This window comes from Barbatula barbatula (assembly GCF_947034865.1).
Source record: "Barbatula barbatula genome assembly, chromosome: 19".
Lineage (NCBI taxonomy): Eukaryota > Metazoa > Chordata > Actinopteri > Cypriniformes > Nemacheilidae > Barbatula > Barbatula barbatula.
Window position 1 is genome coordinate 21183961 of NC_136782.1, and position 13067 is coordinate 21197027.

The window sequence follows — 13067 nt, forward strand, 5'->3', positions numbered from 1 at the left end:
GCACTTTTGAATACAATTTATGCATTAAGCAGACGCTTTTATCCAAAGCGACTATACTTATTCATTTTGTTTCTAAGTATAACCATTTAAATGTGTCTTACGCTGCTTTTGTTTTATAACATTATTGCAAAATATCTCTCAACAAAGACATCTATACATGTGTGAAACAACTAGAAACCGAGTAATTCATGACAGAATTTTCATTTTTTGGGTGAACTGTCCCTTTAAATTCATTGCTTTGTACCCAAGGCCTACTATATTGTTGAAGTTCAATAAAGCACGCAACGTTCATAAGTAGGCTAATTGTAAATAAATCCCCGAAAATGTAGAAATGTATAAAAAACCCGTTTTCAGGGGAGAACCACAGACATTATAGTGACTTTATTTTGCATTGCAGAATTGGAAATGTACAAAATGTCTTTTAACGACGATAGAAATACACATATCCTCCGTATAAATAATCAAAACACGATATATAAGACCAAACACGGTGTTCGGATGACAAAACACGTGCTCTGTGCGGCTCTAGACTTTTCTACGCGAATACCGCTTTACGACCGTGTGCCAGGTTTTACGACAGTGATGTGAGTAATGGAATACGGCAGCGAGAAGATGGCGGAAGAGGAGCGGAGTGCCAGTGCAGAGAAACTCAAGGAGAAGGCGAATAACTACTTTAAAGGTACAAATGGCACCTGCACCTACTGCAAATAATAGATCGGGGTTATATGTTTAAGGTGGGGCTGTGCTAAACGTGTTTGGAGAGTGTGTGGAGTGCTGATGAGTGTAAGATGTGCCTCAATGAGCTGAACACGATGAATCACACACATGGAAGACTCATTGAAAGCACTTTATATCGTGAAATGACTTGCGTCGTTGTTTATGTGATCGGCTTTAATTGATGTGGTAATGGTTAATTAGATGCTTTTATTCAATCCTTAAATGCTTGATAATAGGAAGATCAATGGTGTAAAAATGCTGATTCCCTGTCATGGTTGTAAAAACGACTTGAAACTTTCTTGTGCGGCAGATCCAGGAACTCGTAAAGGTTACGTCACTCATTTTTAGAGAGTTTTGCATGTAATTTATTAACGTTACATTACCCTGTGCGATAATATCAGACTTCCTCTTCTATCGTTATAATTGCAAATTCGTGATGTTTCTAAAACGCAGGACCAAAGCTGCAAACATTTAATTTTAATTTACTGTAGGCTATAATTGTAATAGTTTACTGCAGTTAAGTTCGTGTTTTTACATTTCTGTATTTATTTGTTAAATGCATTTTTCACACCAATTTATTAGGGATGCACCGATGTTTACATTTTTGCCGATAACTGATAATTCTTTAACATCTCGCTTTGGATGAAGGATCATCACCTGCAGCTAAACCTTGCAAAAACGGAACTGCTTGTGATCCCGGCCAACCCAAAGATTCACCACAACCTTGCCATTCAACTAGGCTCATCAACGATTACACCGTCCAGCACAGCCAGAAACCTGGGAGTGGTAATCGATGATCGGCTTAACCTCACAAGTCATGTTGCCAGCACCGCCCGGTCCTGTAGATTCATCCTCTACAACATTAGGAAAATTAGACCTTTCCTATCGGAGCACTCTACACAAGTCCTAGTCCAGGCTCTTGTACTGTCCAAACTGGATTATTGCAATGCGCTTCTGGCTGGACACAATCAAACCTCTCCAGATGATCCAGAATGCGGCGGCAAGAGTGGTCTTCAATGAACTGAAGAGAGCGCATGTAACTCCGCTCTTCATCAGGTTACACTGGCTCCCTGTTGCCGCCCGCATAAAGTTCAAAGCTTTGCTCCTGGCCTACAAGACCAACACCGGATCTGCACCATCGTATCTCCACTCGCTAATGCAGATCTATGTTCCTGCCAGATCAGAGAGTTCCTTTGCACTCTCTGCAAAGGAACAACGACTAGTGGTACCATCCCAAAAAGGAAAAAAGTCAATTAATTCAAGCAGTTGCCGCTCCTGAAGTGGCGCTATTTTAAAACTGAATGTTAAATGCTGATGCGCACGGCCACATCTTTCGACCACCCTACAGCAAACCCCTCACTCGCAGTGTCACGGGTACAACTCGGGTTTTTACTTGTTGATTAACCGATTGACTAATTCATTGAGTCTATCCATATTTTTTTAGATGGCCTCATTCAGGTATTCAGGTCATTAATGGGTCTTAATGGCATTTCATTTAATTTCAGATAAGGACTATGAGAACGCTATCAAGTATTACACGGAAGCAGTGGAGTTAAACCCCTCCAATGCCGTCTACTACAGTAACAGGAGTCTGGCCTACCTGCGCACTGAGTGCTATGGCTATGCACTTGCAGATGCCACTCGAGCCTTGGAGCTGGACAAGAATTATATCAAGGGCTACTACCGGCGCGCCACCTCCAACATGGCCCTCGGCAAGTTCAAAGCCGCGCTCAAGGATTACGAGACGGTAAGACTGGGCATTTGCTTTATTGCTGTGATCGAAATGTCGCAAGACAACAAATGAAGGTTCAGCTTTTCAACTTTATAATGTAATTTTGGAATAAATGAGTGTATGGTCATCTCTGTACTGTATGAGTCATTCAGCCGCTATTTTATGGCTGCGAGTATGTATATAGCTGAGAGGGGTAGACAACACTCTGTCTTTGTTGTACACGCTTATGAGATATTTAGACAAGTTCAAACGAATCTCTGAGACGGATAATGCATGCCTACATTTTGAAAGCAAAATGAAAAAGCTCTCCGGCATATTTCCTCATTTATTTTCCTTTGGACACTTGAATTCAAGATTACTCCGTTTTTTAATACAGCTGAGTGTAGTTCCACTGCCAAATGAATCTGGCATTATAAAATGGAATTTCAGTGAAAGTTTTCAGTTTCTAAAATAATTTTACACTTGAAGGAGTAGTTCAGTTTAAAATTAAAATCTCATGATAATTGATCATTCGCGTGTCATACGAGCCGTGTTTGTGTTTATTTCTTCTGCCGAGAACAAATTGAGGCTTATGAGGAATGCTTTCCAGTTTTCTTATTAGGGCTGTGCGATATTGAGGAAAAATGTGATAGCATGCTAAATAATGCGATATTTGATATGCAATACGATATTTCTAAAGTCAATTTAAATTGTATTAAAATATATTAAAGAAATTATATAACCAACATGTATTTCACATTATTTTATTTTAACTTCTGAAAGTGAACAGCCATGTTTTACTGTTGCATTTAACAAATCTGACATTTTCTAACCGAACAAAATTTAAACAAGTAATTTCGCCACACGGATTGTTGACTGACTTGCGTCAGAGCACGCGCACGCTATCATGCACACGCATGCATATCACAACTAACATTGGCGTGCCAGATAGATCCTATACTATCCGCATCGACCTAAAACTTTGTCCATACATAACTTTTCAAAGAATGAATAAGCTCATTCATCGCAAACCATCGCGATATGCATGTTGCGATATGCACATGTGCAATATGTCGATATTTTGCACAGGCCTAGTTCTTATCCAAATAATGCACTTAAACGGGGGCCTGAAAATTATCATAAAATTTTAAAGTGAACTACTCCTTTAAAAACATTACATAAAGTAAATTGCACCTATTTATCGGTTCAAAGCTGGAATTTTTTTTTTTGCGTTTCAGGAAACGAAAGACTGCAGCTGCATACCTAAACTCTCATGTCCATCAGATGCTTGCATTGTGATTATGAACGGCGGCCTCTGAATGAAAGCGTCTGCTAAATGATTAACTGTAAACGGGCACAATGAACGTTGTGATGCAAATCTCTGTCTGTGATTGTTAACCACAAAAGATCTGGAGCATTGATGTGATGTTATCATTTGAAATGATTCAATGTTTGTTTACTCTATGATAGGGATGCGGCAATATGTAAAAAAATCCGATAACTCTTTAGCATTGTACGCCGATAACCGATATATCGGCCGATATACAGTATCTTAGTATAACATTCCCTAAGACTTAAACAGAAGGCAAAAAGTGAAAACCTTTGACTGCAGATAACATTGAACCGTTAGTTATCTTTTCCCCTGAATATCATGTACAAAGCCTACTTTACACTAGTTGAAGATTCTTTAACCTTCAAACTTTTCTGTTTTTTTCATCTAATAAAGAAATTATAGATGTTCTTCCATAGAAATTTATCGGCATAAATGTTATTATCGGCCAAAACGATAACCTTAAAATGATCATTTATCGGCCGATAATTTAGCATACTTACTCGTACCTACTCTACAGCCCTGCATTTGGCACATTCTCCCCCTTTAACAGGTTTTGTCTGTTCTGATTTCGCCATGTTTTTTACACTTACAGGTAGTGCGAGTGCGGCCCAATGACAAAGATGCCAAGATGAAGTACCAGGAATGTAATAAGATCGTCAAACAGAAGGCTTTTGAACGGGCCATTGCCAGCGACGAGCTCAAGCGATCCGTAGTCGACTCCTTAGACATCGAGAGCATGAGTATGTTTCCTATTTCATCATGTATGCTAAGTAATTAGCTGTCCTACTAAAAATACTAGTAATTGTAAATGCTAATACTAATAAATACTAACTAAAGGGACAACATGGAATTGAATGATTTGATAGAAACTGTATATATGGAGGTACAGATATAAAAGTCGTATGCTAAGAACAGTGTTATTTAAATATGTAAATTGCATACAGTTTTGTCATTCATTAAGCCGTCCAAATGTGTTGCAACAATAACAAATAACAAAACAAAAGAATAATTCTTTTTTTAGTTTGATTATCTTTGATCATTTTTAGGTTTAAAGAAATGAGAAAAACTTGTTGTTTAAGGTTTGAGGCTGTTTTACGAGCTCATGTTTATTGATGCGGTGTTCTTTATTCCAGCGATCGAGGACGATTATAATGGACCTAAACTTGAAGATGGGAAGGTCACGCTGAAGTTCATGAAAGAAATGATGGCCTGGTTCAAAGACCAGAAGAAACTGCACAGAAAGTGTGCTTACCAGGTGAGTTCTTCTCAAATACATGGTCATGTAGGATCATTATTTGAGTCCGTTATATTCTGAGCGAACATTTTTGTCTTTCAGATGCTGGTTCAAGTCAAAGAGGTTTTATCCAAACTTCCCAGTCTTGTTGAGATAACATTAGAAGAGGTAAGAGAATTAAACATGTTATTTTTATTTAAAGACGTCTCTATACAGCTTCCTTTGTGTTTTTATGAAATCATGTCTCCTTGTTTTTAGACAGAGAAAATAACTATTTGTGGGGACACACATGGCCAGTACTATGATCTTTTAAATATCTTTGACTTGAATGGTTTACCGTCTCCAACTAATCCTTATGTATCCTTTTACTCACTGCTGTATTATTAATAATGTTTACGGTCAAATTAGGGTGCGTTCATATGTGTAGTGTGGTTCTTTTGGTCTGGATCAAAAGATACAAAAATCTAGTCCTTGCTTGCGCATATGAGGGTTTTTTACGCAAGCCGCTAACTTGCTAGCAGTCAAAACTGCGCCAGAATTTCCTCCATTACATGCGCATGCACATATCTATTAAACACTCCTTTTATATAACCAAATCACTTGGTTTTCGGGTCGTGTATTGTTATCACTTCCTGTTTTTGATTTGTTGAAAAGTGCGCACCAAACAAGCGGGCCCAGACCGATGAAAAGATGGGTATTGGTTGAATCAAACCAAACATGGCATATGTGAACACACCCTTACGTCAAACCTCTATTGACTTGTTACTGGTTTTATCGCATGCTAGCGAACGGTTAAACTGCTTTTGTATCAAATACAGTCCACAGTGATCTTGTTAACAAGCCTTGACTTTAGGGTTTAGCTGTTCAACGGTGACTTTGTGGACCGCGGCTCTTTCTCTTTAGAGGTCATTCTCACACTCTTTGGCTTCAAACTGCTTTACCCAGAACACTTTTACCTTCTTAGAGGTGAGAAGAAAACCCCAAAGTTTCTCTTTATTGCAAACACGTTCTTGTTTTGTCGTTTAACACACACTGTGTTGTGAAGGTAACCACGAGACGGATAACATGAATCAGATGTATGGGTTCGAGGGTGAGGTCAAAGCGAAGTATACCGCTCAGATGTTCCAGCTCTTCAGTGAGGTCTTCCAGTGGCTTCCACTCGCTCAGTGCATCAATAACAAAGTCCTGGTGAGACGCGTGAGATTCACGGCAGTCGTTCTGCTCTCGACCTTATACAGCTCTGAAGTTATGTGATCTGTTTCAGGTCATGCACGGAGGACTGTTTAGTGAAGATGGCGTGACTTTAGATGACATTAGAAAGATCGACAGAAACAGGCAACCTCCAGATTCGGGTAAGAAGTGTTTACGAAGTCTTTAAATTACTATTCACAAATGATTTAGTAAAAACAGGCCTATATTGACTTTAATTGATACAAATCGAATGTTTACATTTTGTGCAACCGCATATATAATCTTTGTTGAACAGGTCCAATGTGCGATCTCCTGTGGTCAGATCCTCAGCCGGAGGTCAGTTTACTGTTCTCCTCTTCGAGTTTTTCATTTCATTGAGACTCATAAAGTGACTCTAGGCTTCTTCTTAGACACAATTGTTAGGAAAATCTGACTCGGCTGAGAACACAAACTTTTTCGATTTCCTCAAGACATCGTGTGGTTCAAGTTAAGAATAGTGAACGCTTCAAGATAATAACAGGCATTCCAGAGAAAGAGGAAAGCTGCAACAGCAAAATAATCCTCCTCCTCATTGTGTACGTTCTAGTGTACACATTAATAAAATCAAAAGGTTTATTTTTTCAAGCTCGCAACGGAAATATCCAGAATAAACCTTTTGAGGGTCAGATTTTGATAGTCGTGTCAGTAATCGTGACTTTTTTATGATTCATCTGAAATCGGGCTTACAAAAGTATGATACAGAATTTACAGCACTCCTCCATTTATGTATATCATTGTTGAGTGTTCTTCCAGAACGGGCGATCCATCAGTAAGCGGGGCGTGAGCTGTCAGTTTGGGCCTGATGTCACAGAGCGCTTCCTGGAACAAAATAAATTGCAGATCATAATTCGCAGTCATGAGGTGAAAGGCGAGGGTTATGAGGTCACTCACTCAGGGAAGTGCATCACCGTGTTCTCCGCGCCAAACTACTGGTACAAAACTCTCTCTGCATCATTACATTTACACATTACATGTACATGTATACAAAGTAAACGTCATGCTGTCGTCTTAACAATATTTTACCTTGAGTCGTAGATTTAACACTAAACATAAAATCGAGGACAATGACATTTATTATTTAATCAAATCTTGAACCATGTTGAACCAAAACATGTACCTTAGCCACATTAAACATTGTAATTCATTTATTTGCATTGTAACGTTTACATTTATGTTTGACAGACCTTTATACTTTGTGAGGATATTACCAAACTTTAGCAACTATAGGGTTTTTGAACCTTACTATAGTATACTACAGTGTTTACTTCCTTTTTATCAATTTACTACAAGGGTGCAAAAATGTCGTTTAGCAAATACTACAGTATTCAGGTTAACAAGACTTTTATTTTACGCTTGAGTTTTAGCGTGCTTGACGACGGCTTCACTCAAACAGTAAAATGCTCGTAAAATAAACTCTCAGAGCAACTCTGGAGATGAAGTTCATGTGTTCATATCCTCAGACAAATCCACGACCATGATGCGTATAGTATGTTGATCTGTGCAACTCATTCACTCAGACACAGAACAGCCAGATGACACAAAAAATGCATTCCAGGTCAGCATCTATGGATTCAATGCACTGCGCCATTATTGTCACACAAAAACGCAACAACTCCAAATGCAATTCGCACAAACTTGCAGCTCTGTCTAATGCACCTATTCTTAGCACAGAATATTATACTTATTTTTCTTTTCTTTTTTTAAGTTAATTGTCAAATTCTTTCTCATTTGCCCATACAAAACATTCACTTGTCCCGGACAAGCGTTAGGAGAAGACCCTCCAACTTGTCCTCACTGCCAAAGCCCTCTATCCTTCAAGCATTGTGCTGGTTTGAACCCGGCGAGATGTTTTTATATACAGTTGACTCATTTGAAGAGGTCTTTAATAGCCTTACATCACACAGTTTAAACGTTTTTAGAAAAATAAATACAATGTTGACAAATGTGTCTCTCGCCCATGGAACAAACTGACTGATTTCTTTCTTTGTGTCCTTAGTGACCAGATGGCTAATAAAGGAGCTTACATTCACCTCAGGGGATCAGACCTCAAGCCAGAGTTTCATCAGTTTACTGCTGTGGTCAGTAGACTTCATATTTGATTGATATTTTCCTTTTTGTATAGTTTCTAAACTGCATTTCTCTGTCTGTTTGTGCTAAATTGCTTTTTATCTGCCGAACTACAATTTCACTGAGTATATTGAGAGTGTATGAAGTGTTTAGTTTTTTAAATGTTCAGTTTTTGAAACTTATTGCATATCTTATAGAGAGTTTCATCTTAAGAACATAAACAGACGTTACGCACTTTCGTGACCCGACTGAACGTCCGGGACACATTCACAAACAATAAAGCGCCTGTAGATTATTTCTGACAAGTAGCAAAAGAAACCCAGAAGAAAAGTTACTTGGCTAAACTTGTCTCTCCAATATTTTTAATTTAGACTGCGATACCAAACTCAACCACTAGATGTCAATGTACCGTACGCTTTCTTTAAATACGACCGAACTACAGGACACATTCAACAAATTGTTATACAACAATATTCAACAAATTATTTATTTAATACAAATATTATACTGTAAATTAATAATTTAAATAATATTAACATAACTAAAATATAAATAGTTGTTATTATTAGACATTAGCTAAACACAAACCGGAAGTTAACTGGGGGCGTTTATTGCAAACTTATTGGTATTCTTTGTTTTGCAGTGTTACTTGGCTACACTAAAAATATATTATTGTAATAAAAAAGGTTTATTTCTTTCTCTCCTTAGCTTCATCCGAATGTCAAGCCGATGGCTTATGCCAACTCTCTCATGCAGATGGGGATGATGTAGGATGAAGAAGCCTTTGGTGCTCATTTTATCCCACATTAGCTGCTCCGTTCTCAAGTGCACACCAGTTCCTCCAGATCCACTCTCACATTCTTCTTCTTATGTTTGAACAAACTGTTTTCTTTCCTAGTGTACACGCACATACAATTTGACAGTGTTCAATATGCCTGTGCTTTCAGCTGTTGTTTTGGATAGATATCACAGTCAAAAAAAGATCATCGTTGCGTTAAACAAGCCCCCCACCCATCAATAATGTGTTCATTGATATAGAGCTGCTCAGTTTTGAAAAATCACAATGAGATGTTTAGCTGTAGGGATTCTTCACCCAAAAAATTACAATTCTGTCATCATTTCCTCTCCTTCGAGTTCAAATCTGTATAAAAGTCTTTGTGCTGAGTAACAGAGAGAAAGATGTTTGGAAGAAGGCTTGTAACCAAACAGATCTGGCTCCCATTGACTCCCATAGTAGGAAAAAATACAATGGTTATCAAAGGTGCCCCAGAACTATTTGGTTATAAGCGTTCTTCCAAATATCTTTCTCTCTGTTCATCAGAACAAAGACTTTTATACAGATTTGGAACAACTGGAAGGTGAGGAAATGATGACATACATTTTGGGTGAACAATCCCTTTAAGCAGGAGCTTGTACCAAAGAATGAGCACACATGATGCATCACAAAGTAAGTGTGTTAGACCACAACTGGAGACATGTTCAAGGGTCATCTACATAAAGCTTTTATTTTAAAGTTCAGGCCCGAGTGTATAAAAGCCGTATGAATAGTCCTTTGTCCAGAGTACGGACCGTGTGGTACTGTAGCAGTAAAATATGCGACTCGTATCAAAAACATGAAAAAGCCAGTTTCCTTACATTAATAAAAAACAATTTCATAAAAAAAGATCCATCAGAAACGCCATGATGCATCCGTTTTATTTACGTGGCCCACAACAATGTACAAATTTTAAGGACTGTATGACTCCAGTAGCTGACTACATACTTTTTCAGCTCTTTGTCCTTCAGCAGGGGGAAAGTGCAGTATTGTAAAGCTCCGTAGCTCTTAGGTGTTCTTCATTTTGTAGGCAACCACTATATGTTTGTCTAGCAGCTCTTGTACCCTCGGTGTGGACTAAATAAAACAGCCTTCCTCTCTTTAAGCGCACAGCAGCCAATGCCCTTGACTTTTTAGAGGATACTATGTACACCAACGTGTATGTATATATATATATAAATATATACTGTATCATTGGAATTTCTGTGTACATGTTTGGAAAAAAAAAGTTCAGTAAAAAAAATGCCAGTCCAACAATCTTGAATGTGGTCATATCTTTATCGTGGACAGGATTTCATTTTGTTAGTTGACATGACTGGATGGGAAATCTCAATAATGCACAATAGTCATCACGTCTGATTGTTATAAATAAAAGGTTTGAACTGGTATCACTTTTTTCTGGGTTTCACTATAACCGAGGGATGCTGTTTATTTATTATATTTGTATATAATAGATGGCATTTAGTGAAAAGTACTTTCTACTCAACCTAACTCAATATCTCATTATATACTTTAGATATTATCTGAGAAAATTTTAAATAGTAGATTATTATATTAAATAATGACATAATTAAATATTATATTATATTAAATATTATACTTACAAGTCTGTCGCCAGTCTACTATCAACATAATTAATTTTCCTGTCTATTCATTTACTGTCTACCAAACTACCTTCCAACCCTTCAATCAACCTTTTAGCCTAACTATCCACCAATCTGTCTACCAACCTACCTGTCTATTACCCACTCAACCCATCATCTAGCCGTCTACCTACCTATTTATTTAGTTCTCCTTAATAAGTGAAGATATTGGGTTCACAAAACATTTGTAGTAAGTGAATGTTACTTTTCTAAAGAATAAAGTAAAATGAACGTACTGCATTTAATAAAGTTCACTGTTACCGTAGGCCGTACAGTGTAGGAATTGTACTACAGTGCAGTATTTTACAGTGTTTTTCCATGGAGGATACAGTGTCATTGTAAAATCACAACATAGTTTCAAGATTCTGTACGTCTTGACATGAACTGTATTTCAGATGGGAAGCTTATGTCTCTCAACCTCTTTATTATGTGAGTAGCTTGTCGTTTCCCCAGTGCTGGTTGCGATCGCCTGATTTCACAAACACTGAAACATTTAATAGACGGAAGAAAATATAATTGCAGGTTTTGGGAGAGCATTACAGAATACAGCTAAAATCTGTTGTGTGATGGTCAGAAAACATAAGCATGCTAGATTTGAACAATATAAGCACTACATTTCATTATATATATATATATATATATATCTTTTTTAAACATCTGTTTAGGTTTGTTTATTGTTTTCTGAGAGATCAAATAAGAGTTGGATGATACGGTTTAGGTTGTTGTACTTTTCAATGTCAATACATAGCCATAACCACTAGATGGCACAAGGCTTTTCTCATAATATGCCCTGAAAGGTGATTCACACGTAAAAAATTAACCCCCTCTGTGTTTGTATAAACTGGCTTTTGTTGAACTAGTATCTTTGTATTAGCACCTATTGTATTATTGCTCTTTGTATGACATGTCGCTTATTGCTCCATGAACTCTCTGTAAGTCGCTTTGGATAAAAGCGTCTGCTAAATGACTGAATGTAAACAAAATTCTCAAAGTGAATACAGTCAGGTGTTCCAGTGCGCTGTGTAATAATTACAAAGGACCTTTAATGTCCAATCTGATACAAAAGACGCTTCTAGGTCATACGCACTCTTTGGCCCTTACACAACCCCAGTGCCATGCGTCAGGATGCTTCATGTTTTATTTACACCCCAGTGCTTCCCTACAACAGCTTTCTGTTGACACACACTCCACCCCCTCATTATAGGATGCATACCTTAACCAGATGCTCCCTGAAAAGAAACGGACACACAGAGGAGAGACCTTTGAGTAATTGATTAAAAAAATCATTTTCATTTGCATTCTAAGTGCTTGCATGTTGTTTTTTATTAAACATTTTGTTTGATGAACCTTTTGACAAGAGTGTTGATAAGAAGGGCAACATTTATATAACTAAGCAGGAGGAAATTGTATATATTTTGTATTATTTTCAATCCTGAACACATTCATTTATATGAAGAGTTCGGTTCCAAAATGAGATGAAAGATCATGTTTTTTAATGTGCAGTCCAATTAATATCATTGTTTTGATTTCAGCCATAATAAAAATATAAAATAAATATTTAAAATATATATAAATATAATGTTTTGAAAACAACTCTTCATATATTTATATTTATACCATGAATACTTGATTCTGATTGGCTGGGAGGTGTGCATTAACCCTTTAACACACGGGTAGCTCCAGTCAGTTTGATTACATTTGACATTACCTTACAAAATAACCATCATTTTAACATGTTTGATGTAAAATTACACTGTAAACATTAAAAGCTTAAACTTCACTTCACGTCGGGTGATTCTTGGCCTCCACATCGTGCATTAAAACCCTATAACGCACGGCTAGCTGTGGATTATCCCTTACTTATTCTTTACACTGTGGGGTACGTTTATCTCTGATATCGTGTTTGATCCATATTCCCATCTTCACCTTAATATTGAACTATACTGTGGTTTTAACTATAGTAACCGTAGCTTATTTTGACTTATTTATACTGTTGAACTTAGGCCAGCCAATGTACAAGGACAGTACACGTCTTTCACTCACTCACATCATATTAAATATGTACTAAAGTCCACTTATCTTCAGTGCCTCCCCTTAAAAAGGTGTAACATATCTACCTGGATTTGACCATTGAGTGTATACAGCCCGTCTGTGTATATGAAGATAAGAAACATCATTTACATTTAGCACACGCCTTTATCCAAAGCGAACAAGCATACGTGCAATAAAATGAGTCTCAGTAAGTCACAGTAGGCTAAACGAAGCATTAATCTCACTTTGATTTCACTTTGCTTTGACATCAATATTATATTTTCACA

At 37.3% G+C, this 13067-nt stretch overlaps 1 protein-coding gene across 1 annotated transcript; it reads left to right on the forward strand.

The window, feature by feature from the left end:
* The first annotated feature begins 535 nt into the window (after positions 1–535).
* On the forward strand, positions 536–10493 carry ppp5c (protein phosphatase 5, catalytic subunit). Its single transcript, XM_079481129.1, has 13 exons — positions 536–679; positions 2223–2464; positions 4354–4501; positions 4895–5016; positions 5098–5163; positions 5254–5352; positions 5856–5961; positions 6041–6183; positions 6260–6347; positions 6482–6522; positions 6979–7157; positions 8222–8303; positions 9001–10493. The coding sequence occupies exons 1-13, from the start codon at positions 592–594 to the stop codon at positions 9061–9063; spliced, it is 1467 nt and encodes a 488-aa protein (XP_079337255.1). The 5' UTR covers positions 536–591; the 3' UTR covers positions 9064–10493.
* Positions 10494–13067: the final 2574 nt, after the last annotated feature.